Source organism: Gouania willdenowi, chromosome 13 (genome assembly GCF_900634775.1).
Source record: "Gouania willdenowi chromosome 13, fGouWil2.1, whole genome shotgun sequence".
NCBI classification, from domain to species: domain Eukaryota; kingdom Metazoa; phylum Chordata; class Actinopteri; order Blenniiformes; family Gobiesocidae; genus Gouania; species Gouania willdenowi.
The window spans coordinates 33,698,444-33,725,962 of NC_041056.1; the positions used below are offsets into that span (position 1 = coordinate 33,698,444).

Consider the following 27,519-nt stretch of genomic DNA (forward strand, 5'->3'; position numbering starts at 1 on the left):
AAGCATCTACGAGCCGAGGGTTTTTCCTTTGAGAAGGATACATCTAAAGCAAGACTCAAATTATGGTCCTGGTGAGTCCCAGTCCATCTCCTGTTTTTAACATGCCTTTTTCTAGGCATACAGGATAGAGGTAGGAACAAACATTTAGCGCATAGTTTATGAGGCTCTTGGTGTGTTTTGAAAAGGCTGACCTGCTACATTTAAAACAAATGTCAATACTACTGAAAGTTAGTAAAATTACCACAAGGCCTTCTGCAGATCAGTATTAATCAGAGTGAACGGTAATGAATTCTGTGCTGCTAAAAGAAAATAATGTAGCCTCATTTATATATATTTCTATTAGCAATGGATGTGGCTCCCCTTCTGAGAAACAGCACTAACCTGTTATAATGCATCATGCTGTGTTATGCTGAACCAATGACCATGTTTCTACCATAACAGAGATATTTTTATGGTACATTAAATGCCTGCCCCTCTAAGATGATTAATGAACGTGTACGCTAGCTAATTAACAGCAGTAATTAAAAGGGAGCTGAATCGATAATGGAGTCTGAAACAATGTGTTGCAGCTGCTAAAGTAGGTCACAGTGGAGAGAGAGCAGGCAGACTCTCACTTAAAAGGATCCTCCACTGTTTTTACAAATATGGCCTAAAAACTTTGAAATGTTCTTATTAGAAGATCTATGCCTAACTAACAAAATGCATTATTTTGCACCATAATCATTTTATTAACTTTTAAAACTGGGACTACTTTACCCTGTAAAAAAATGGTAATGTGATTAGCCCCTTTTAGTCCATTAAATTCTATAGGAGTTTAAGCATTCAGGATAATTTAGCCGTTTTTTCAGTCAAAATTACAACTTGTGCTCCTTTGAGTTGCTTTAATAATCAGTAAAACTTTGATGTAAACCTCTTGTTTTTTTGTGGCCAGGGCGACAGTTCACACTCTGCTGTTTTGTAGACGCCATTAAGGAGCGAAGAACTCAGTGTGAATGTAAATAAAGGCAACCAGGATCCGCAGGATTTTTATCAGTAGGTTTAGGTTTTCTTTTGTTCCTGCTACATCAAGTCTGCTGAATGTGCTGAGTAAGGGCACTATTCTCACATTTGCGCCTAGACATTTATTTTACTCGCATGGAATTACTCACGTTTCTCTTATGCATATTCTCCCATCCAGACTCCGGACATAAATAGACCCAGAGTGTTTAAGGCTGTGAATGAAGGCAGGTTTACAGTATGTGATTCATTTACAAAGTAGGTGGAATATTTTTTGGCTGTCTAAAATTACGCAAATTGAAGTTTTCCCAACACTTGTAAATGTCATTAAAATCTGTGAAAAAGATGAAGGATACTTTTTAAAAGGCTTTGTCGGCTGAAGGAGAATGCAACATGTTTAACTGATGTGCATTTTCTCCAAAAACATTATCCGACTACAGTGTGTTGTGTCCTGCTTGTGAAGTCTCAGGTCTATCAGTGTTCTATTCAATGAGCTGGTAGAGTGAACCAAGACATATTTGAACTGCCCGAATTAAGCCCATTGGGGTCTTTGGTATACATTATGTGCATTATATGAAATTATAAAGTAACTGAAATAATAAGAAATGGAAATATTAAAAAGTAAACAAAAAATAATTCATTGTTATTTTTTTCCCCAAAGGTCTAATAGTTTAAGCAATAGAATGAACAAATATTATAAGAGAAGGGAAAAATGTTAAATTAACTCGATGAAGAGAGGGTATATTAATTTAGGAACAACATCCAAATATAAGTACTGAGTCTTGCTTGGATTTCTCCATGGCATCAGTTTTTTTGGCATCTTCTTGGAATAAATAAAAGGCTTGTGCCAGATGACCTCGGGGTTTGTCAGGTTCATGAGATAAAAGTAAATCTCAATAGTCAAAAGGCACAAAAGATTTAAAAACCAGGTAACAGTTACCCAGTAACATTCAGCAATTTTAAAACTAGTGGAATATTTAACAGTCTTGCTTGTATAAAAGGCTACTTTTGATGTATCTACAAACATGATACATTTTCATCACAGGGTATAAACAATCAGCAACACATACTGTGTGAAGTGACAGTGGAATTTTTTCATACATAAAGAGAAGTGTTCACAATGTGTTTATGGCACTGTACTTGAGACATCACTGTCTGATATAAACAAAGAAAAATAAAGTCACCCATGATTAGTCCTCCATTTAGAGAGAAAGCAACATTTTATTTCAGCATGTAGAGGAGAACATTCTCTTAGGATGGCAGTCAGACAATCACTGTGCTGCAGATGGTTTGCCTGCAGGTGGGCAAAAGGTCATCTCAATAGGGAAGCAGCCACTTGTGGGTCACACTTGTATAGCTTCTAAATCAGCCTCCACCTTTAAATTATATATATATAATCAAGGACAAAAAAATACATGTATGTAAGGCATTTATTCTCTGCGTTTAATCCATCAGGAGCAATGGTGTCGTTTTGAGTGGTCAATGAGCTTGTTCATACCCTTCAAGTGGTTGTGATCAGTGTAAGGATGGTGTGATGCAGCTTTTCCCCTGAAAGTTCTAGATTTGCAAATCAACAACCGTAATGTGTAGGCATTTCTGACCTTTACCACCTGTCACGAGCTATGACCCATTAAATGGACCAAACATCATAATAAAAGAACATGGAAGGAAAATTGCAAATGCAACCTTCAATTTTATTTATTTTTCATTAAGTTGGTTGTTGTAGCTTCCCAGTTGAAAAAGGATACAATATAAGCCTTTTCCCACCCATGCCCTAAAAAGTGTGTGAGCCAAGTACAGAAGTAAAAGATGGACCTGGCAGGTTGGCAAAGCAGAACAAAAGGGTGTCACACCGGGCCAACACTGTAGAGGGCCGTCAAAGCCAGTGCCAACACCCCAAGCTACAGAAAAACAAATCAAACTAAGCCCAAATCAAAAGTGAAAACAGGACACACGGTCCTACCCGGCCACACATGAACAAGATATTTTTAAAAACTCAGGCCACCAGGCTGTCATGGGTAAGGCAAGCCACGGGGAGCAGGTGATGGCTGGAAACTGATGATAGCGGACGAGGCGCGCTGCAGGTAGCCAAGTGGCGCAAGGAGGGTGAGTGGCTGTCAGGACTAAGTCAGGAGAGACGAGTGAATTAACAGCCTGCCTATTATTTTAGTTTATTTTTTGTTCAGTCATTAAAACAAGGCTTTACACAAAAAATTAAAAAAACTAAAAAATATACATAATGATTGAAGGGTTTAAGCTGAAATACATTACTTATTGATGCCTTACCCCATGAACACAATTCCAAAATACACAGAACCAAAACAATGACACATTATAACAGTTTACAAAGGGTTACAACTGAGAACAGCAGGCAACAAGATAGAAAAAAAAATACAAAAATACCCTCACTATGCACTTGCTCTCATATATACAATATGCATGAACACATGTTCTATTTCATAATATTTTGTGAGATGTCTCACTATGGGATACACACCCCCTGTAGCCCTCAGAAGCACTTTTCTCAATCCGCCAAGCCCTGATTGGCTGGAAAGAACTTTGCATCTGCCGGGGACACTCCCACCCTCCTTCATAAGAAGGAGGGCGGATGTACAGTTCCTCATTCAAACACCTCTTCTCTCTCTCCTTTTGATTAGATCCAGTCGCCAGGTGCTGGTAAGTATAAAATGCATTATGTGGACCACAACAGGTTGAGAAGCAACCAGCACTTACCTTGCTCTGCTCGGTAAGTGCTACTCCTTCACAGGTAAGTGAAATTCAGAGCCCCAGCTCCAGCTGTCGGCTCTCCTCCAGCGTTGTCGCTTCGGTGCCCGATGGTCCTCGAGCGGCTCTCTCACTCACTGTGTCTGTTAGCCGCCGAGAGCTCTGCACCGACATGTCCAGAGCTCCCCGACATCACTGCCTTGGTCGCCTCTCCAGAGGAGGCGGCTTCCACGCCTTCGTCCTCTCTCCCAAGCTTGGACACTGTGGGGCTGTCGCTATCCTGCGGCCCACCGTCGTAACGGGGGCTGCTCGGTCCGTTACGTGAGTAAACTATCTACCGCTGAGGACCCACAGGGACAAATCCTCCCCATTTTCCCAGAGCTGTTGCTGGAAGTAGCGCGTCCATGGAAGAGCCGCCCTTTCAGTGGAAATTCTCATGTGACAGGCACCTCCACCCTCGACTGTCCACAAGCACGCATCCACACAAATGTTAAAATAAAGATGATGTGTACATTGCCCAAGCACCCCGGCCAGAGGCTAGGGGCGCAGCATGTGAAAGAAGTATCCTCTACTATAAGCAGCGTGGTAATGGTCCCGTTGCTTATAGTAGAGGATACACACACACACACACACACACACACACACACACACACACACACACACACACACACACACACACACACACACACACACACACACACACACACACACACACACACACACACACACACACACACTTTTAACATATTGAGTTTGATTAACAGTGGATTTGTTGGGGCATAGTAATCAGTACTGTTAACAATACAAATTCCTTTTTTCTGTAGTAGGATCATGGGTTGTAAAGTTGATTTGTAATTGTTCTCCCATATGTCCTCTCCATAATTCAAATATGATAGAATGAGGGAGTTATATACTGTAATAAGCAGAGTGAGCTATGGTTTACAAGTTCTAATTATGCACATTATTCCAATAATTTTAGCTATTTTTGTTTTCAGATCATTTATATGCCGTTTCCAATTTAGATGTTCATTTAATGTAGACACCCAGAAATTTTGTGTAATTTACCGTCTCAATTTGAATTTGGTTAACTAGTACAGTGCTCGTCGGAAGTATGCATTCATGTGGGAGCATAAGGGGTATATTTGCAGGTGCAATTTTCCTGTGCATGTGCATATCACTTTTATATTTTTTTGTTTGGTGTATTTTTCTGTAACGTATGTTTTTTGGAGTCATGTGTATTTGTGTTTCTTTCTGTTGTCTTTTTGTGCACAAATGTTTGCTGTTTTTTTATTTTTATTTTTTTGTAATGTATTTTGTTTGGAGTCATATGTATTTTTGTATCTCTGTTGTGCTTTTGTGCATTTTTTGTATAATTATTGTTTTTTGTTGCCATTGTAGTGTGATTCTGGATTAAGTTTGTGTATTTTGGTTTGTTTTTTTGGTGTAGTTTTGTGCCTTTCTGTTGTCATTTTAGTGTATTTTTTGTATAAGTATTTAGTTTAGTGTATTTTGAGTCATTTTTTCTGTAATATATGTTTTTTCCTCTCTCACACAGAGAAATGTGTAGCTTTCAACATAGCAGCCATTGCTGTCAATCACTTCCGAGTGAGGTCTGTCCGGTCTAAATAGCGCACGGTCAAACTAACGTTTTGAAACGACATCATCACCAAATAAGAAAAGGGGTTTATTTTCGGGTGCAAAATAAAACAGCGTGTGCGAGAACGCAGTTAAATGTATGTGTTATAAACGCAACAATAAACAGTTAAACAGGTCAGTGTTCCTAACAAAGGAGAACAAGAAGGTTGGACTTGGATTTGTCACAGCCACATTTTTTATCAACAGCCAACAGAGAAGAGATAAAACTGCACCAGTAAAACATGAACTAAATCAAAGTTATCAATCAATCAATCAATCAATCTTTATTTGTATAGCGCCAAATCATAACCAATGGTATCTCAAGGCACTTTACAGTAGAGCAGTCTTAAGGACGGACTCTTCATTTTATGGATACACACATATGCATATATACGTATATACACATACATATGTATCCCACACCCAACATGAATTCATCATGGCGGCAAGGAAAACCTTCTGTTAAGCAGCAGGAACCTTGTGTGGATCCCATTCCTATGATGAACAGCCATCCACGTTATGCTGTGTTGGGTGTGTGCAGAGAAAAGGGTGGAGACAGAGCCGCTGAGTCTCTGTAACTCCACACTGAGGATCCCACGGACCTGCAAGACAAAAGCCAGAAGGAGTACAGGAGCAAACACACAAGGGAAGAAGCAGACATAGAGGGAGTGTTTGAGAGAGGAATGGGACCCTCTCCGGTCCCTCTCTAACCTAAATGACCTCTCTCTTAACGCCCTCTCCAACCTCTCTCCAACCGAGCATGCCAGACTCCCCCCCCCCCGGCAGTCTATGCCTATTGCATCTTAATTATGAGCTATGAGCTGGTTCCTAACTAAAAGCTTTATCAAAGAGGAATGTTTTGAGCCTAACCTTAAAGGTAGAGAGGGTGTCTGCCCCCCGAACCGTGGTTGGTAGATGGTTCCAGAGAAGTGGGGCCTGATAACTGAAGCTCTTCCTCCTATACTACTTTTAGAGATGAATGGAACAACGAGTAGTCCAGCATTTTGAGAGCGTAGTGTTCTGGGGGGATTGTATGGCACTACAAGCTCCTTGAGATAGACTGGTGCCTGTCCATTTAGGGCTTTATAAGTGAGAAGAAGAATCTTGAATTCTATTCTATATTTTATGGGAAGCCAATGCAGAGAGGCTAATACAGGAGTAATGTGATCTCTTCTCCTAGTTTTAGTCAGTACACGTGCTGCAGCATTTTGAACCAGCTGAAGTGTCTTAAGCGACTTGCTCGGGCAGCCTGCTAAAAGAGAATTACAATAATCCAGTCTAGAGGTAACAAAAGCATGGACTAGTTTTTCGGCGTCGCCCTGAGACAGGATAGATCTGATTTTAGCAATGTTACGGAGATGAAAGAAGGCAGTTCTTGAAGTTTGTTTTATGTGAGAGTTGAAGGATAAGTCCTGATCAAATAGAACCCCAAGGTTTCTAACAGTTGTGCTTTGTGCCAGAGTAATGCCATCTAGGGCAGTTAGGCTAGCATAGGTTTCTCTAAGGTGTCGCGGGGCCCAGTACAATGACCTCAGTCTTGTCTGAGTTGAGAAGAAGAAAATTTTGGTCCATCCAGGCCCTAATGTCCTTTAGACAGGCCTCAAGTTTAGATAGCTGATTTGTCTCACCTGGCTTCATTGATACATACAGTTGGGTATCATCAGCATAGCAGTGGAAGTTAACAGAGTATTTTCTCATAACATTACCAAGGGGGATCATATAGATACAGAAGAGGATTGGACCTAGCACAGAGCCCTGAGGAACCCCGTAGCTTACTTTAGTGTACACAGAAGACTTATTATTCACGTGTACAAACTGGTACCTATCAGATAGGTAGGACTTAAACCAGTTTAGGGCAGTCCCTGTGATTCCAAGTAATTTCTCTAATCTCTCTAGTAGAATATAGTGATCTATAGTGTCAAAAGCTGCACTAAGATCTAATAAAACCAGCACTGACAGTCGTCCTTCATCTGAAGCCCAGAGTAGATCATTAGTTACTTTAACTAAAGCAGTCTCTGTGCTGTGTTGAGCTCTAAAGCCTGACTGGAAGTCCTCGAACAGGCTGTTGTTTTGAAGAAATTCACAGAGCTGAGCTGCCACAACTTTCTCAAGAATCTTTGAAATAAAAGGAAGATTAGATATAGGCCTGTAGTTTGCTAAAGTGCTGGAATCAAGAGTAGGTTTTTTGAGAAGGGGTTTGATTACAGCTACTTTAAAGGACTGTGGCACGTAGCCTATTGATAGGGATATATTTATTGTCTCCAACAAAGATGGGCAGACTAGGGGAATAACTTCTTTAAACAGCTTAGTTGGGATCGGATCTGAAAGGCAGGTCGATGGTTTGGAGGATGAAATAATAGAGTTAAGTTCCTGAAGTCCTATATGTGTGAAACAGTTTAGGTTAGGCCTATTTACATTTAATGGTACAGCAGGCCCAGGTGAAGGCAGGGAGTGGCTAATTTTATCTCTAATCTTGTGAATTTTATCGTTAAAAAATGTCATAAAGTCCTCACAGCTGAGGGCTAGAGGAATCATGGGCTCAATAGAGCTCTGACTTTGTGTTAGCCTGGCTACAGTGCTGAAAAGGTACCTCGGATTATTTTTATTTTCTTCAATTAGTGAGGAGTAGTATGTAGATCGACTATGTCGTAAGGCTGTCATGTATTTACTATGGCTTTCTTGCCAAAGTATTCGTGACTCCTCTGTTTTATTGGAGCGCCACATTCTCTCTAATTTACGGGTTGTTTGTTTGAGTGTGTGAGTTTCAGAGCTAAACCACGGAGCTTTCCTCTGACGTTTAATAGTTTTTTCCCTCAATGGGGCAATTGAGTCCAAGGTGGATTTTAGTAGACTAGCAGAGCTATCGACAAGCAGATCCAGTTGAGAGGGGTTATAATTAATATCATAGTTATTTATTGGATGGTGCACTGAGTTTAAGGCAGCAGGAATGGCCTCTTTAAATTTAGCCACAGCACTGTTGGATAGATTTCTACTTGTAACTATTTTATTGCACAGTGCGAGATCCTCTAGGATAATGTTAAAAGATATTAAAAAGTGATCTGATAGCAGAGGATTTTCAGGGTAGACTTTTAGTTCATTAATATCAAGGCCATATGTTAGAACAAGATCAAGAGTATGATTTAAACGATGAGTAGCTTTATTAATAGTTTGAGAAAAGCCAACTGAGTCTATTAGGGACATAAAGGCTGAGCTCAGGCTATCACTATCTTTGTCCACATGGATATTAAAATCTCCTACTATCAGTATTTTATCAGAACTGAGGACTAAGTTTAATATAAACTCAGAGAATTCTGATAGAAATTCAGAATAAGGGCCTGGAGGACGGTAAATTATCGCAAATAAGACTGGCTGGCAGGTTTTTGATTCGATATGAGATAAATTTAGAACCAGGCTTTCAAAGGAAGTGTAATTGGCCTTTGGTTTAGGATAGATTAGGAGAGAGGAATGATAAATAGCTGCTACACCACCTCCACGGCCTATGTCTCGTGGCATATGAGTATTTAAATGACTGGGAGGAGTGGCTTCATTTAAACTAACATATTCATCTTGATACAGCCATGTTTCAGTTAAACAGAATAAATCAAAGTTATTTTCTGAGATAAGGTCATTTACTAGTAGAGATTTGGATCTCAGTGATCTAATATTTAATAGAGCACATCTAATGGTTTTATGTTTTGGTGTTTCTAGATTTGAGATTTTAATTTTTTTCAGATTTTTATAATTGATAGCTCTTTTATTTGATTTTATGTTAAAATCATTGTGAAATATGGGTCGGGGGACTGACACCGTCTCCATAAAATAATATTCATCACCATCACAACAGTTGTCATGGCGATGAACACAGCTATCCTGATAGCAATGGGAGGGAAACTGTCCTAAGGCAAGCGCAGAGGGGCGTGGAGGACTCCACCTCTGTAACATGGTCTCATTCATGAGATGTCATAAATGTGCCATGTTTTCTGATAGTAGAGATGCTCCCTCCAAAGTAGGATGGATTCCATCTCTTCCTATCAGGTTCGGTTTTCCCCAGAAGGATCTCCAATTATCAATGAAGCCCACCTCGTTTTCTGGACACCACCTCGATAGCCAGCGGTTAAATGATGACATGCGGCTATACATGTCATCACTGGTCAGATTTGGTAAAGGACCAGAGAAAATTACGGAGTCCGACATTGTTTTAGCATAAGCACAAACTGATTCAATGTTCACTTTGGTTGCTTCCGACTGGCGACGTCGGGAGTCATTAGTGCCGACATGGAGGACTATCCTATCAAACTTACGATTACTCTTTGCCAGCAACTTTAGATTTGATTCTATGTCGCCCGCTCTGGCCCCTGGGATGCACCTCACAATGCCCGCTGACTTCGCTAGCTTCACGTTTCTCACTATGGAGTCGCCAATTATCAGAGTTTGTTCCCCGGTGAGTGTGTTGTCCTCACAGAGGGGGGAGAACCTGTTTGAGACGTGAACATGGTGGTGTCCCGAGCGGCTTTTTGACCTTCGACTATGCTTACCACGGACAGTAACCCACTCATTGCTGGCCGGGGGGGAGGCTAAGCTAGAGCTAGCACGGTCCGCACCGGTTACTGCAGTTACAGTATGAGAGGAAACAATATAGTGGATGTGAATTTGTTTTTACACATTATGATGTTTTGGTGATGTATTTACTTCACTAATATGAAGTGTTTTATTTTGAAAAGCCGATATTTTATTGCGGAGTGCGTGCTTAATTTCCGGTTTAGCTTCACTTGCTCTGTACTGATTGATGCGTCGTGCTCCGATGTCTGCCAGAAATAGAAGCCCTGCGGAGGACACCGGACTACCGCATCTGGGAAGGAGCAGACACGCATTGCAGCGGACCCGGTGGAAATTAACACATAGACTAAAGTGGAAACCTATTAGCTCCGGTGACGCGGTGGTGACGTAACGCAGCGGAGCCGCATCCAGTGGAAATTAGGGGTAATATCTACAACCAAATATTGTATATCTCAAAAAGGAAAAAGATGAAAAATATTCCTCCAGCACATAACACCATTTCCTATGTTAGGAGGTCCAGTGCCAAATCTTTTATGATGTCAGCAGATTGCTAGAAGTGAATGACCCAAGGCTTGTCTGCCACATCTCACAGGTCTTTCAGCTGTTAGAGAACCAATTCTAAAAAAAACTGTTCTCTCTGAACATTTACATTAGACATTCATCTTTTCTACCTTAACTGGCGATACCCTATTGCATAGCAGCAGCAGCGCTACTACCAAATGTTTATTTCCACTACCATTTGAAAAAATGTTTTATGTAAATGTAAAGCAACTGCTACCTTATGTAGCAAAACTTTAGGTTATTTACATAACCCCAATTCTATGAGTAATATGAGTGAGATGTCTCACTATGGGATGTATCTCAGAAGCCCTTTCTCATAAAACCAACCAGATTGGCTGGTGAAATGTCTTCATCTGCGACAGGTACTCCCACCTACTATAAGTAGAGTGGGCGGAGAATACATGGGGGTTATTTAAATAACCTAAAGTTCTATTGCATAACATTTGTTCCGATGTCTCACTATGGGATATCATAGCTTCCGTATTGCAAACAAGCTTATCACACGATACACCAGCCCGCAGGGCAGCACCATACTGATCAGGAAAGGAGAACTGTCCGTGCCACATACAGAGTGGAGACATCCAGACAGTAAAACCGGACAAAAGTGAAGGGCGAGGACCAACTCGTCACGCAAATATTCTGAACAGACACTCCTCTGAACAAGGCCCAGGACGTGGCTAAACCCTGAGTCAAATGAGCACGCAAACCCTCAGGTGGCTGCAGACCCTGACTCGAATAAAACAATTGCCTCCACTACTCAGTGTGACAGGCGTTGCTTTGTAACAGTCTTCCCCTTACGGGGCGGAGCTCTGGTTGTCATTATTCACCACTAGTGTTTCGGTACTTTCTTTGGAGATGTACCTCGTCCATGCACTCTGTCAGTGTAGTGCGAGTTCTGTAGATGTATAGAACTAGAGATGGGGGCAGCATGGCCACAGCTTCTCCCATCTACCCCACCACATAAGCTTTGATTCCTACTTAATTATGCTTTCAAAAAACAAAGAATCTGAATCCAAACTTATTTGTCTTGCTTTTTTTTTTTACATCAGGGTGGGACAATTGAAGGGGTGTGGAAGAGTTGACTATATTAAGGTGGGAGTGCAATGTGATGTTATAGTTGTGCATATTGTGTTGTGTAATCAGTTAAGCCAATCTGGTAACAAGTGTGGAGAAATTGAAGCGGGTTACGCAGCACCCAGCTTAAGCATAATGATGTGGCCTTGAACAGAGGGAAGATGTGAGTGGTTATACCTAAAACTGATCCCATTGCCCAAGGCATGCCAGTGCATTGATGACCGATGACGATGCTTCTGTGATCCCAGGCGCCGACCCGGGCCGAAAGTGCAGCCACTCCAGCAGCAAGAACTGGACCCAAGGAGCCCCAGGCCACCCTCCCACGACCGAGCAGCCCCCACAGAGAGAAAGCAACCGTCCTCACATACACACCCAAGAAAGCCCCAAGGAGCCAAGTACCCAGTGCACCCCACCACCGCTCACTTTATAGATTCAGGCCTCTATTTTGAGCAGTGCAGCCCATACGCCACACCTAGAGGCTGAGTTGAGTAATCATTCAAGGTGTGGCGAGAAGGTGTGTTCTCCCTAAAGGAAAGGCAAAGTACCTTTGCACTCAGGATAAGCCCACCTCATTCAGCTGGATCAAACTTCCTCATTATTCAGGGCAGTGGTTTAATAAACACGTGGTCTGTTGATCTGTTGCTATCAAATCAACCCCATCACCACTTTAATCATCAAGTCCAATATATTGCCTTCTTCAATTTCCTCCTCTTAGAGATGCAATCACGGAGTGAGGGGCATTTTTGGCTGCACACATTTAAAAGCACTATGGACTCACTAGGAAGGGTTTCTTTTTTAATTAAATTGTCAGCTTTGAGTTATGCAAAGCACTCTAAAGCATCATTGAAGAGAATGTTAGTGAATTTGACCATGTTCACACAATATATTTATTGATGAACAGCTTCAAGCAACCACTTGCCTATCTATCTTCTGATTTAAAATAGGAGCTCTGCACTTGAGGCTCCTCACTGCTTAATGTTAGCCTTAACTGTGGTCTTATCAAATGATCTAACCAAGCTACTTACTTTTACTATTGTGCTATTACTGTCTTAAAAAATGTCATTAATATATAAATGACATGGTATCTCTTTGTGTTTCATTTTTGTGGTAGGATTTTTTAAAGAATGTTCCTGTTGAAGCCATGGCAGCCATATGATACTAAAGTGATGCAGGTCACATAAGTTTTCTACAACCAGTTTCAAAATCTGTGTTTATTGAGTTAACCATAGTCGAAGGTTGTTTTCTCCTGTGTTAAATTGGTTAACCTGGTTGTACTCTCTACTCCTACCCCAACCTACTCTCAGTAGGGAGTGGATTTTTAAAAGCTAATTCAGCCTTTGTATTACTTTTTGTTGAATTTCATGTGTGATTGAACTGTCAGTTTTGTGCTTCTAATTGTTCCCCATGTGAATCCTACAAAATAATGTACACACAATCCCGACGTGACTCTCACCCACACAGCCCTCCAGACAATATAGCATGCAGCCCGAACATGCTTTATAGAAGCATAGAGCCACAACTATCACAGCTGCTCAATGCAGTCTCCATTAGAGCTGTTCATAAATGCTAAACGACAGCTGAGAATAGATTACAGTATAAGTCCCTCCTCCCAGTTTTTATAGAAGGGGCAGGGCCAACACTGCTTGTTTGAGATGCAAGAAGCTTGATAAACGTCACAAACCTCCATTTTTAGCCAAAAGCTAAAATTCAATTGTAATAGCCAGGTTTCAACCCATAGAAGGCAGTCACTCTTACATTTTTACAACAAACTGCCAAATGTAAATACTTTACCTTAAATGTCAAGATTTGGACTAGGATCAATCAACAACAGTACATCATGCCCAATTATATATGTGTAATCAACAAAAAAAAAAGTGTTTTTTTGGGTTTAGTTGCCTAATTGTTGATAAGTTTCATTTGTACAAATAACACGACATGATAGTGCTAAGATAATAAGTTACCACTCTCAAATGTCATGTTGTTTGTAGAGCCTGTGTGATATGAAATGTTTAGACGACAGTCTACACTCTGCTCTGTAACTGTCCATGAGATTAAAATGTGTCCAAACTCATTTTCATATAGTAATTTCCCTCACACCCACCGTGTATTCTGAGTGGCAACTGTTTTCTCTCGCTCCTTTATGGTGCTACAGGGTGCATTGGGTCTTTTGCTTTCTGGGGCTTCCACGAGTGGTTTCTGCTTCTCAGCCTGGGGTCTCTAGTGTGGCTTTGCCGTGGGGGTGTCGCCTGGCCTCCTTGACTCCCATTGGTGCTGGCACCTGGGTTTACAATAGTGGCTCTTGCTTGCATATTGTCATGGATACACTGTCATGCCTTAGGATTTAAGATAAACTCATATTGGGCTTTAACTTAGAAGCGTCGATCCCAACTATCAGTTCTAGGTGTAAGCACTTACCCTTTCCCCCTGTTCGCAGCCACCATCATTTTTTCTTAAGCCGGGTGTTACGTCACCCTCTTCAATCTCTCTACATTTGTCATCAGACTGGTTAAATAGATTACACAACACAATATGCACAATAGTAGTATCACATTACACTTTCAGCACAACCTATATAGTGGACTTTTAACCACTTTTTACATTGTCCTACTCTAACTCTGTTTCCCCTCATCAAGGTGTAACATTGCTCTCTCTTTTTATATCTTCCCTCTAACAAAGTTTGTATTACCCTTCCTTAGGAAGGGCTGGTGGTTGTCACAATTAAGCAATAAAATGCATGTATTTATTTCATTGCAATGAGAAAACGTCCACAGAAAAAAATTTAAAGTAACTAGTGTGCATTAATTTTTTTTGGTTGCACATGCTCACCACTTGTGTGCACACCTGATATAGTAAAATAATGAGGACCCATACCTTGAGGAGGGTTAATGCTCAATGAAGGAAACTCAACTTGACTTCTTTACTGGCAGAACAAAAGGTAACGAGAAATCCATAAGGTAAAAGTAAAGTACATACAGTACAAGTAAAAGTAATGAAGTTCTTGCATAATGAAAAAAAGGCATGCTGGTTGGACTGAATTATTCTTTGTTTCACGTGGTTAGAATCTGCTTCCTTCTTCATTAATTATGCAGAGTTGGTGATTGTACAATAACACAAATACACTGAGCACAGAGCATAATACAAATGCACAGTAAAGTGCAAGTCATTAGGTTAAGCTAACTTTCCAGGCCAAAAGTGTTAGCAATTTCTGTCTCATCACTGACAAATGCTTTCTAATCAATCTCTGACATCAATCCACACAGGGCTCAGGATACAACTGTGAGTTATTGAACTGACGGGGAGACTGGCTCAGCTAAAGCAGTGAAGATCATTGATCCATCCGTCGATATTGTGCACTTTTTAGGCCAAACCTTTGCTGACTGCTTATATCTGCCCTCAAAATGCATGCTCCCTTCAGGGAGCATGCATTTTGGTCTCGGCTCTCATCTTTATGTGGTCAGCAAGGATTTACACAAACGGGTGGAAGACCCCATTAAAAAAAAATAATGAAAGGACCAACAGTTGCAGCTTTCACTCAAACAATAAAGATACTTGGAAACACCTACTAGGTGGTTTGCTGTACATGACCCGTATATTGTTGTTACCATGACATGTCAGCTCCAACCACACAAGGCAACTTATACACATGTTCCAATGTGTGGTATATAAAACTAATATCCAGAAACAAATTAATTGCATTTAGTGTTATGCAATGTTTGTTGAGAAGGGTGGTTAAGTCATCCTTTTGTCTACAACAACAGGAAAAAAAAGTTTTTAAAAGTACAGCTAAAAATTGCTTGGCCCAATCGTGTTCGGGCTTAGTCTTAAGTTCTATATTTTAAACGGAGATATGAGGAATAATCCGGCCGCAGAGCGTCCTTATTTAATACAGAGGGATGTTTGCAGTGAAACAGAAATATAGGCTTCCATAATACACAGTTTTAAATATAAATTGTTTAAAGCGACCTGAGCTGAGATTCATTAAAATATGTACAAGAACAGTTTCTGGTCCATCCTCATCCGCATATGACAGCTCGTTTCACTCTGTAGTGGATCAAACTGTGACTTTACGTTGGACATAGTATGAAAATAGTTGAATCACTGTGACCAACGTGGACAGAAGTCTGCATCTGTCAGAGTTTTAATTAATTGCACAGCAGCAGCTGAGTGATCACAGTTGCTGCTGCGCGACGCATGAGTCAGTGTGGCTTCAAATGTAACTAAGTTCATATTTCTAGTGCAATATAATGTTTCATTTTATCGGGGCGCTACACGTAAAGTGCGTAAAGCCAGATTTCAATGGAAACACCCACATTTCAGGGCTGCTCAACCCACGGTGCGTAACTGGGATGAAGGCGCGCAGCGTCTGACAGGTCCAGGGGGAGAATAGCGCGCAGCCAAAAACAGCGCCGCTGCTTTTTGGACTTATGCGCATGGGAGAATAGAGCCCTAAATGAATGGTGAACAAAACAAGATGTTTACACATCAGGAATAATGTAAAACAAGATCCTCAGCTTGATGAGCAACTCCATTGTTGGGGACATTGCTCAAAAATATATTCGATCCCCTCCGGATTCGCAGTTCTCGATAATGATGGATGGCACCACAGATCAGTCTGGAAAAAAGCAGGAGGTATTGTGCCCAAGGTATGTTGACCATGATTTGGTCGCACATGAATAATTCATTGGTCAATATCAGGGGTCGATAATTTATGGGACCCTTGCCACGGGTGTCACGCCATAGCATGCACACTGGCATGTTGGTACAGCTCAGTGATATACATTTTCCAGTTTTTTGTGGCCTGATTTCTTGAGTTTGAGTTACAGCTCCCACCCAAAATCCCTGCAGCGGCACTGTGGCCATGGTACCGCCCCCACATTTCCAGATGCATCTGTGCTTAAGTAGTTAGAAATGGCAACGCCGCCAGCTGAAAAAAGGTAAAAACTAGATGATTTCATTTTTTTTTCTTTCTGTCATTAGTAATCTTTTTTTTAATTTATTTATCTTTAGGATTTCTCCTTCTCAAACCCCTTCCAGTTATTTCACGCAAGCACGCACGCGCACACAGTATTTGTAAATACAGTTTCGGGTGTTTTTTTTGGGATCTTACACTGTTGTCTTCTTCATTGTCTTGTATGTATGCTGCGAAGTGAAATAAAATAAATAAAACATCTAAGAATCCATCAAGTCACAAATAAAGGACATCCATGGCCATACCTGCCAGTCATAGCCCGATCTTGTCAGATCTTTGAAGTTAAGTAGGCTGGGCCTGAATTTGGCCCAGCATTTGGCTGTCATGGTTTCATTCAAGTGTAAGAGAGGAACTTTGCTGCCTGAAGCCACTGCTTGGCACAACAAAAGGTGAGGACATAGCCAAGGCAGTAGTATTTGAGCATTTTACAGAAAGAGGGATTGACATCAGGAAAGTGTTTGCAGTGACCAATGACGGCGCCCCCACCCTGGTTGGGAGACAAAAGGGAGCTGTCACAAATAGGAAGAAATAGTGGGCTACCCCATCATGAACGTAGATCTCCCTCTCCACTCAGCAGTGAGATGGCTGAGCTGCGGGAAAATTTTGGAGCGATTTGTCAGTTGGTTTGAGACTTTCAAGGCCTTTCTGGCTGAAAAGGGCCAAAAGTATCCAGAAATGGATGATGAGAAGTGGATGGTAAAACGGATGTTTCACACAGACATTCCAGGACACCTGAATGAACTCAATCTCTATGACTCCAAGGTGCAGGAAAAACTGTTTTGGACATGCTTGAGACTTGGACAGCCTTTGTTGGCAAGCTGGTTGTATTCTCAAATTACATTTTCATGTTCACTGTCTGCCACTTTCAACAACACTGAAATAAACATGTATATGCGTGAGCTGGAGTCTGAGTTTACAAGACAATTAATAAAGCCTGAAAGCTTTGATTGACATAATTTTGATGCTTCTCTGGCTGGATACAGAGGACATGGAAATTCAGCTGAATGAGCTGAAGAGCTCTATGCTCTGGGTGACAGATTGCAGAGCTCAGATAACAGCTCAAAACCACACTAGGTCATCTGCACCTGATAAGTTCAGCTGTCTCCTGGAAATTGCACTGGCACTGCTGTCTGTCTTTGGGTCAACATATCTCTTTGAGCAGATATTCTCACACATGAGAAATGTGCTCCGCCTCACCCATAGTCGGCTAACAGCAGACCACTCTGAGGCATGCTTGTTACTTAAAGTAACTAAATACAAGCCCCATATCACAGAACAGGGCCAAGCAAAGCAGGGCCAGGGATCACACTAACTTCTGTTAATTAGATTTTTCCTCAGCCTACACGTGGTTTGAGTTTAAATGCGTAGCTGTTTGTCCATGTCTTTAAAATGTTGATATTATTTTTGTTGTAATGTTAAGATTGTTTTATTATACAAGTTTTGGGCTTTCTATTCTTGAAAAATGTTTCTGAAAGCAGTGTTGAGTGAGTTGTGAATAACAAAAAAACTGTATAATTATGTTTTGTATGGCTGGAATAAAATTTGTAAATGGTGTTGGAAATGTTTTGTATTTTATATCGTAATTTAACTTTGTGTTATTGTATAATTATAATTATAATTATTATAATGGCACACCTAATGAGAAGAACATTTCAAATTGGCACCGCAGATCACAGAGGTTGTGACCCCTGGTCTATATGAAGTTACCTTGACCACAGGCAATAATCTTGCAAATCTGGTAAAAGACGTTTTGCTAAAACTAAATTGCCCATCACAGGTTTACGTGGCCAGGCGTATGATGGAGCTGCAAACATGGCAGGTAAATATTCAGGAGCACAGGCCATCATTCAGAGAGAACAACCACTTGCTCCATACTGTATGTGCACTGTGGTGCTCTTTGTGTGAACCTCGTCACCCAGCATGCCTGCACTACCTCATCTACTATTTGAAACTCCATGGAATGGGTTCATGATTTGGGAGTTTTGTTTTGCCAGTCAGGCAAGCTCAAGGACATCTTCAAGGGCATTGTGAAAATTGGACCACTATTAGACCTCTGTCCCACAAGGTGGATAGTTCGCACAAGTGCCATCCATGCTGTGCTGAAACAGTATGAGCATGTATGATCTGCTTTGAGTGAGATGGCAACAGCTAAGTCAGAGAAAGCAAGCAGCGCATATGGCTTGATTTATCAATTGCAGCAGGAAAATGTAGGTCTTGGTCTTTGGGTTGTTTTAGAAGTAACAGAGGAGTTAGAGACTCTCAACGTTTCCCTCCAGCACAGAACACAGACAATAGATGGCATGCTGTCTGCTATTGCCTGTGTGAAAGAGATCTTTCAAGAAGATCAAGAAAATAAATCCCATGCATTCCAAGTTGTGTACAACAAGGCCTCTCACATGTATGAAAGCCTTGGTTTGACTCTAATTACAGCTACTCTTTTCCATAAGCCACCTAAACCTTTTACGGGGTTTGCTCCAACACATGTCCATGCATCTCCATAGTATTACAGAACTGAGCTTTATAAAACACTTGATGTTGTTTATACACAGATCAGAGAGCAGTTTGTGCATGAAGGAATGAGATCAATAAGAAATCTGGAGGAAGTCCTCTTAACAGTAGATGTAGATGAAGTTGTGCAAATGTACCCAGAGCTGAATCCTGGATGCTTTAAGGCACAACTTCCAATGTTCAAAGTAAGTAGTTTATTTATAAAGCGCTTTTTGCAGATAAAATCACAAAGTGCTGTACAGAGTTGTGGTAAAAATACAAGTGCAACATAATAGAATAATAAAACATGAGTGCATAAACATCTTAAGAGCAGCAACATTAAAGGATAAAAAAATATTAAAATCCAGTTAACTAAAAGCTTTTCTGTAAAGTGAAGTCTTCAGCAGTTTTTTAAAAATGTCCACACAGTAGAGCTCCCTGAGAGACTGGTGCAGGTTATTCCAAAGTCTGGGAGCTACAGCCTGGAACTCCAGGTCTCCTCGGGTTTTAAATTTAGTTTTTGGGGCCTTTAGGAGACCCTGACCTGAAGACCAAAGGCTTTGCCTTGATGAGTAGGGGCACAACAAGTCAGAGATATATTTAGGGGCCTGACCATGTAACGCTTGGAACGTGAGAACTAATATTTTGTACTCAATTCAAAACTTCACTGGAAGCCAGTGCAGAGTAGCAAGAATGGGGGTGATGTGGGATGTTCTGGAAGCACCAGTTAAAAGTCTGGCAGCAGCGTTCTGAACGATCTGGAGTCTGTTTAGGGTCGACTTATTAAAACAAGTAAAAACAGAATTACAATAGTCAATACGAGATGACATAAATGCGAGTATGACCAGTTCCAGATCTGATTTTGATAAAAGATGCCTCGCTTTAGAAATATTTATCATGTGCTAAAAACAGTTTTTAGTCAATTGACGACAGTGTCCCTCCAAAGACATTGACTGATCAAAAACTACCCCAAGGTTTCTGAGGCTGGTTTTAACAGATGAGCCCAGATCACCAAGGGAGTATTTAATCAGAGGGATATTTTTATCAGGAGCAATGATGGGAGTTTCTATTTTGTTTGAATTTATCTGGAGATAATTTGATGACAACCATTTTTTGATACAGGATATACAATATAATAACTCCGATAAAAAGTGAAAATCTGAGTCATTAAAGGAGCAGTACAACTGGATATTGTCAGCATAAAAATGATAAGACACATTTTTAAAACCACGGATCAACCGACCAAGAGGCATCAGATACAATAAAAACAAAGCATGCCCCAGAACAGAGCCCTGGGCTACTCCACATGACAGGTTGGACATATTGGACATAACATTGTTAATAGCAACATTAAAGGTTCTTCCATTAATGTAAGAGGTAAACCACTGGAGAACAGCACCAGAAAACCCCATCTCAGATTTGAGTCGATCAACTGTGATCTATAGTATCAAAGGCAGCTGTCAGATCAAGTAAAACTAAAACTGTGTAACGACCAGAGTCAGCGGCCATCATCACGTCACAAGAAACTTTCAGAAGAGCAGTTTCAGTGGAATGGATTGATCTAAAACCAGATTGATACTTATCATAAAAATCATGCTGTTCCATGTATGAGGTTAGCTGCTTAGCAACCACTTTCTCCATGATTTTAGACATGAAGGCAAGCTTAGATATGGGCCGGTAGTTTATAGGCTCCCCCGGATCAAGATTGGGTTTTTTAAGAATGGGGTTTATTATCACATGTTTAAAGAAGCTGGGGATCGAGCCAGATAAAAGTGAGAGGTTTATAATTTTTACCACCCAAGGACCGACCACATCAAAAACATTTAAAAGCAGAGAAGTAGGAACAATGTCTACAGTGCTCGATGAGGGTTTCATTTTTCCTACTAAAACTTGAACATTCTGTAGGCTGAATGGAGTGAAGGAGGACCATGAGCTCACAGGGGTTGATGCAGTGCAGAAGCTAACCAAGGGAGGAGGAATGCTAGCCTTGATGTCTTGTACTTTGTTTACATAGAAGTTTAAAAAATTGTTAGTCCTCCTGTGTGTGTACAGGCACATGGGACGGTGAGGGTGCAACAAGATTTTCAATAGTATTGAACAAAACCTTGGAGTTTCTCTTATTTTGCAAAACAAGATTAGTGAAATAAGCCGAGCGGGCGCGCTTTATTATTTCATTTAGCTCCATTATCTTTTCTTTTAAATGGAGTCTATGCAAATCGAGTTTAATGGTTTTCCACAACCGTTCCACTTTCCGGCAGCTTCTCCTAAAGCTAAAAATAGCTTCATTCATCCACGGACAAGGTTTCTTATTAGAGCCTGGGGTATTTTTAGCTGGTGTTACTGTGTCCAAAACAGACAGACAATGGCTATTGAAGTTTGTCATAAAAGTGTCAACATCATCACAACTAGCAAATGTAGTTGGATCGAAAGAGGCAGAAAATCCACTGATTGCTGCTTCATTAAGAATCCGTTTCCGCTTTTTCACATTGGAAGTAGCCCGTGCCAGTGTGATTGACAGATTAAACACGATACAGCAATGGTTGCTTATTTGTATGTCTTCAATTCCTAGATGGTCAATCATTAAACCAAAAGAAAAGACCAAATCTAAAGTATGGCCTTTAGTGTGTGTTGGACCTGACACATGTTGCACAAAGTGAAGAGTCCATAAGAGACATCAGCTCAGCTGCCATAGGACAGGAGGAATTATCAACATGCAGATTAAAATCACCAAGAATTAATACACTCTCCAGCTTAACAATAGATGACATGAAGTCAGAGAATTCATCCAGGAATAAACGAGCAGGACCAGGAGGTCGGTAGATTAAAACCCAGTAAAAAGAGTGTTCATTTCCAACCTTACAAATCTGGAGCTCGTAGGAGTTGAAGGTGTTCATGTCCAACAGTCACAAGCTGAAATAGTCCCGGTACATGAGCGCTAATCCTCCTCCACACCGCGTAAGCCGTGGAGTTCCAAACACGGAGCAGTCTGGAGGGCACAGCTCATAAAGATGAATGTACTTGTCCTCCCGTTGCCATGTTTCCATAATGTACATCAAATCCAACCCGTGGGACATGAAAAGGTCCTTCAGGAGGTCAGATTTGTTGGCTAGCGATCTAGCATTCTGCAAGCCGAGGCGTAGAGTCACTTCCTCGTCGGCCTGTGGAGAGCTGCGGCGCAGCGGACGAAGCAACCCATGATCCACACCACGATTCCGGGGACGGCGTCGGCGGAGCAGCACTTCGAGCAGCAGGTGACGCAAGCCGGACACCAGACACACGGGAGCCACGGGCTGAATCCACCTTAATCCATGTGATAACTGGCATCCAGATCAGTCCCAGGATTTGACCTCTAGAACGCCTTTATCCTCAACAGGACTCCACCACTTTTACCTCGTTTTTTGGCACGCTTCCTCCGGAGGACAGGTGAGCGCAGCAGGTAGTCAGGTAGTGAGGAGGAAGTCTGGATGTTTGATCCTTAGAGCTGAAGCCCAGATGTACCTCATGTGAACGATTAAGATTAATAAGTGCCTGACGGTCGTAAACTATCAGCGTAGTGATGATTTGGTACAGAAAACCGATCAGTGCGGCTACAAACAAAAGTTCCAGCACAGCTGGCAGACGGCAGCCGGTACATGCTGGCGCCATCTTAAGCCTGAAAGCAAAGTGTTCTTTCCAGTCCAGCAGTGAAGTTGTTGGTGTTCTTCAGGGGGTGTGTTCTAAGGCCTATTTGATCAAATTAAAACTCTTGTAAGGTTGCTCATTGTTGTCCCAGTGTCATCTGCTGAGGCAGAGAGAGGGTTCAGTGGGCCCCGAAGACTTAAAGCTGCAGTGTTTTTTTTTTTGTGTGTGTTATTTGGTCAAAAATCCATAATCATCTTTGAGCATATTGTAATCTGAAGTGTTCTGAGTGGACAGTGAATCTCTTCTCCTTTTCTTGGCTCTGTAAATGAGCTTTAGAAATACAGTCAATCAGAGATCTTTCTACCAACAGGGTGAGCCCATGAGCTGTTTTAAGCATTACTATTGGCTGCTCAAGCTGCTCGTCAAAAGTCAATGCACGTTCCCGATCTGAGAGTAGGGACAGTCCCATGTCTCTATATTCAAATAGAAGTCTCTTTTAACTCACTCAGTGCCATTGACGAGATATCTCGTCATTTGCATTTTTTCACGGGGATTACTAGAAAACACCCTGGCAGAGGTCCCTCATCAATATCTATGCTGTGGGTTGTTGTAGTGACCAACTATGTCCTGAAGATGGCAGCAGTGCACCTTTAGATGAGAGATTAGCCACTGATGCTACCCAGCAAAGCAGGAAAAGAAGGGAGTTTATGGCGCTACAGAGTGATATTGTGACGTATTCAGCAGCTCACAGCTCCACATACTAACACAGAACATGTGTGGACCTGAGTGGATTATTGATAATGTTGTGATCGTGAGATAAAACCATCAACTAACCGGGCCAAACAGGTCATCCCTGCATGTCGGAAGGAGGGGGGGGGGTGTGGAGGTAGGTACAAAATACCCCCAGCCTGTGAGCCAGATAGCAAAATAATAGGTGACATGTAGGAGGTAGCAGCGCACCTTTGGATGAGACATCATCCATGCTCATCACAGCTCAGAGGGAGAGAGGAAAGGGGTTTACGAGACAGAAAATGGTGCTACGTACAGAGTTGACGTTCCCAGCAGCGCACACTCCAACCAGAGCATGTGTGGAACTCATGGATAATGTGGTGATTGTGAGATAAAACCATAAAAAAATGGGACACACAGAAACAAAGCATTTGGACAGCACTTTGTGGCATTTCATATTTTCTGTTAAACTGATATTGGGAAACAATTAAAAACATTGTTCTTATTCATACATTATGTTGTTGTTTACACAACAAACAACCATTTTCATACAGCCAACTGTTGGTCTGCTGTTGTGTGGTATTTTTTCTGAATAAAAATGTTTCTCCAAATTATACATGTCAATTAAATGACATGTACAGTATATGACTTTCCAGATGGTTTTGGAAACTGTTCAAACATAAACAGTGTGTTAAGCAACAAAACTCACATTTTGCAAGTACATGAGAAACAAATCCTGTATAGGTTTGACTTTGTTCTTACCTGAACTTCTACTCCAAAACCCATGTAAACTGTGATGATGAAGCTGCAGTCTGTGGTGGATTGAAAAGAAGAGCTGGACTTTGGTGGAACTTCGATATATCCTTCAGGCATCGTCAGATTCATCTGGCAGAGAACTGCAGGCACAACCAAATCAGTGAATGTCTTGGTCGTACTAATTCATTGGTACAATATTCTTATACCTAGACCAGTTTATGTTGTAATTATGTGGACTAAACAATGCTCTTTCCCCTTTAACAAAATAGCATTAGAGTAAATTAGTGTAGTATGTGTACCCAGAAATGAAAAAAAAAATCTTTTTTGTTTTCAGTTTTACATACAAAGGCAAGCTACATTATACTTATATTTGAGAGTACAAGAATTTTCACAAAGAATTAACTAAATTTGAGATTATGTTAAGATTTGTGTGTTTAATGCTGCTGAAAGTGCTTTGAATTGGTTGTCCCATAACCCTGCTTAGCAGTGGATTTGAGAAAGTTGTTCAGCCCGGCCCATTGTCTCATCATTGTGTCATCAGAAGACTTGATCAATGGCGGGTGTGTCTCAGAGCAGCTTCCACTAATTCACTGTACTTTTTGGATGTTTATTTTAAGTTCCACTGTTCTTGCCAAATTAAGCTAAATGTTTCTTAAAGGCCTTCTATGGTTGACTGACTGACCAAGAGTAGGACAGAGAGCACAAAGATGACCTTCTTCAAAGGTTTTCCACAGACTAGCCTTAAAAAGAGAAGGTGAGGTAGGATGAAATCTAAAGTGCAACTCATTTGCACTTTAGATTTGCTTACCCCTTGGTAAGCAATCATTGTTCATTGTTACTAAAGTCAAGCACTGAAAAAATCTATAGTGTTTGTGAAAGGGCTGAAAGTCCTCCTACAATCACTTAGGGTTGACTGTGGATCAGATGGTAGAGGGGTCGTTTTCGCGAAGTTGGGGGTTTGACCCCAGTGCTATACCTGTCAAAATGTCCTTGGACAAGACACTGAACCCTAAGGGTGCTTTCACACATATAGTCCCGTGAACTAGGTGCGGTTCAGGCAGTGAATCTGAAACATTGTTGCATTTTAATTGGGTCTGGTCTGTACATCACGCAGGTAAAACGGTCGGTCGGTCAGAAAAACGCATTTTCCAAAGGAAATCCTCAACCCCCCCCCAGAAATGTTATTATAAATGATTAAAAATGACAGATAAACCACTTGGTGTGTGGGTGTGTTCATGTGTGTGTGCTCGTTGGCGTAAGACGACAGTTTGTGTGACTGCTTTGTGCCGATGCCCTGTTACTCACAGTTGCGCCATCACATCCTGTATTTGGTCCTTCTTCCTATGTTTTCCAAACCCCGCAGAAACGTACTTAATAATAATTCAAATTAACCCATAATCACACAATCCCACAACCTGAATGCGCTATATAAATACAGTTGATGCCACTCTGTGTCACACCTGTCAGCGCTCAGAGGAGTCATGTCATCGGTAACTTACTGGTAAGGTTGTATAATGTGTGAAGATGTATAAGTATAAGCAGGTGAAACATAGAGCAGTCCAATAAGTGAAACAAGCTGTCATATGTGGAGGTTGGTGAAATGCCCATGAGAGGATAGATACCAGAAACTGTTCCCACACATATTTAAATGAGGCTCAGCTTCAGTTTGGACTCGCTCACATCAGTTCCATAGGGCATTAAACAATTTATATTTAAAACTGCTTATTATGTAAAAAGCCAATGGTTCTGTTTCACTGCAAACATCTCTGTCTCCTCTGCAGGACACTCTGCGGGATTATTTCCTCAAACCTTAAGCACATCACACTCGGTCATGCTTTAGAGCAGGTACAGATGATGCTGATGCGATGATAATTTCTGAATGCAGAAATGGAAGAAGTTAATAAAATCAGGGTTTCCACAAAAACAAACTTTTACCTATCGTCAATATAAGGGGAAAAAAGGAGAGATTTTAACTGTGACTCGGACACTGCAATAATCTGATCAATAATCTGATCATATCAACCTGTTACATTGTTTATCAACAAAGGTGTTTTTATCATTTTCACAAATTTCAATGACATTTACAAGCGTTGGGAAAACTCCATGTTTCATGATTTCTAGACAGCCCCCCAAAAATGACATCATGACCCAGTCCACCTCCTCAAAATGATATGGGGGTAATACGGAAGGGATTTATATGCGCTTTTCACAGACAGAGGTCACAAAGAGCTTTACAGTGAACACAATGAAATTCAAAACAATAAAGCCTTTGGCTGCTTTTTAAAAGTCTCCACAAAGTCAAGGGAGCGCAAGGACAGAAGTTTATTCCAGAGACGATGCACAACAGCTTTAAAGGGGGCATATTATGAAAAATCCACTTTTGCAGTCTTTTTGAACAAAAATGAGCAGGGGTGGAAGTAACGAATTGCAAATGCTCACGTTACTGTAATTAAGTAGATTTTTGGGGTACGTGTATTACAATTTGAATTAATATTCAAATCTGTTCTGAAATGTACATTTGTTTGGCACCTCCTGGCCACCATACAGGCCGTCCGATCGGGACCGCGCCATATAATCTATGACGCAACGAAAAGACAACGGCACTGCAGCAGTAGGTACAAGTTTCTGGAGGTAGCATATCTATACAGCGGAGTAGGAAGGAAGATTTAGAGACAACAAAGCCAAAATAGAGACAGAAGACGGCACTGTCAACACTGAAAAGAAGGAAGAACAGACGGAGGGTGAGGACAAGTGCCCGTGGCCATACCTGGTGGATTTTTCATGTACAGAGACAGCGTCCAGATGCAAGATTTCAGCGTCTAATCTCAAAAAACACATTGTGGTAAGAGGTTTTACAGCTATACTTGTATGATATTGCTTTTTTTTATTTTTCACGTGTGTTAAAACTCACTCAGTGCCAATGACGAGAAAACTCGTCAATATCAGGCTTCTCTGTTGATGTAGTGACCAACTGGTGCCCTGAAGGTGGCAGCAGTGCACCTTTGGATGACAGATTAGCCACTGATGCTACCATTAGCTAAGGAGGGAGAAGCAGGGATGAAGGAGATTATGGCACTATGAAGTAATTTTGTGAAATATCCAGCAGCTCACAGCTCCACAAACTAACACAGAACATGTGTGGACTTGAGTGGATTTTTGATAATGTTGCGATCGTGAGATAAAACCATCAACTAACCGTGTCAAACGGGTCATTTTTTTTTTTATTTACAGAAACATTTACAGATGTACAAACAGTATTTACAAATTATATAGACAGACAGACAGACAGACAATCACTCCACAAGAAACAATTTTCTGACAGAACAGAACACAGAAGAAGAAAATCAAAGTGGAGGTGGGTACAAAATACCCCCAGCCTGTGAGCCAGATAGCAAAATAATAGGTGACAT

General features: G+C 41.1%; 1 protein-coding gene across 2 annotated transcripts in view; it reads right to left on the reverse strand.

Moving 5' to 3' along the window:
* The window catches only part of sez6b (seizure related 6 homolog b), a 151,751-nt gene that overhangs the window by 36,069 nt on the left and 88,163 nt on the right, over nucleotides 1–27,519 (reverse strand). For both annotated transcript variants that reach the window (XM_028465518.1, XM_028465517.1), the window contains exon 3: nucleotides 24,116–24,249. In XM_028465518.1, coding sequence (XP_028321319.1) covers nucleotides 24,116–24,249 — 134 coding nt within the window. The remainder of the gene's footprint in view (nucleotides 1–24,115; nucleotides 24,250–27,519) is intronic.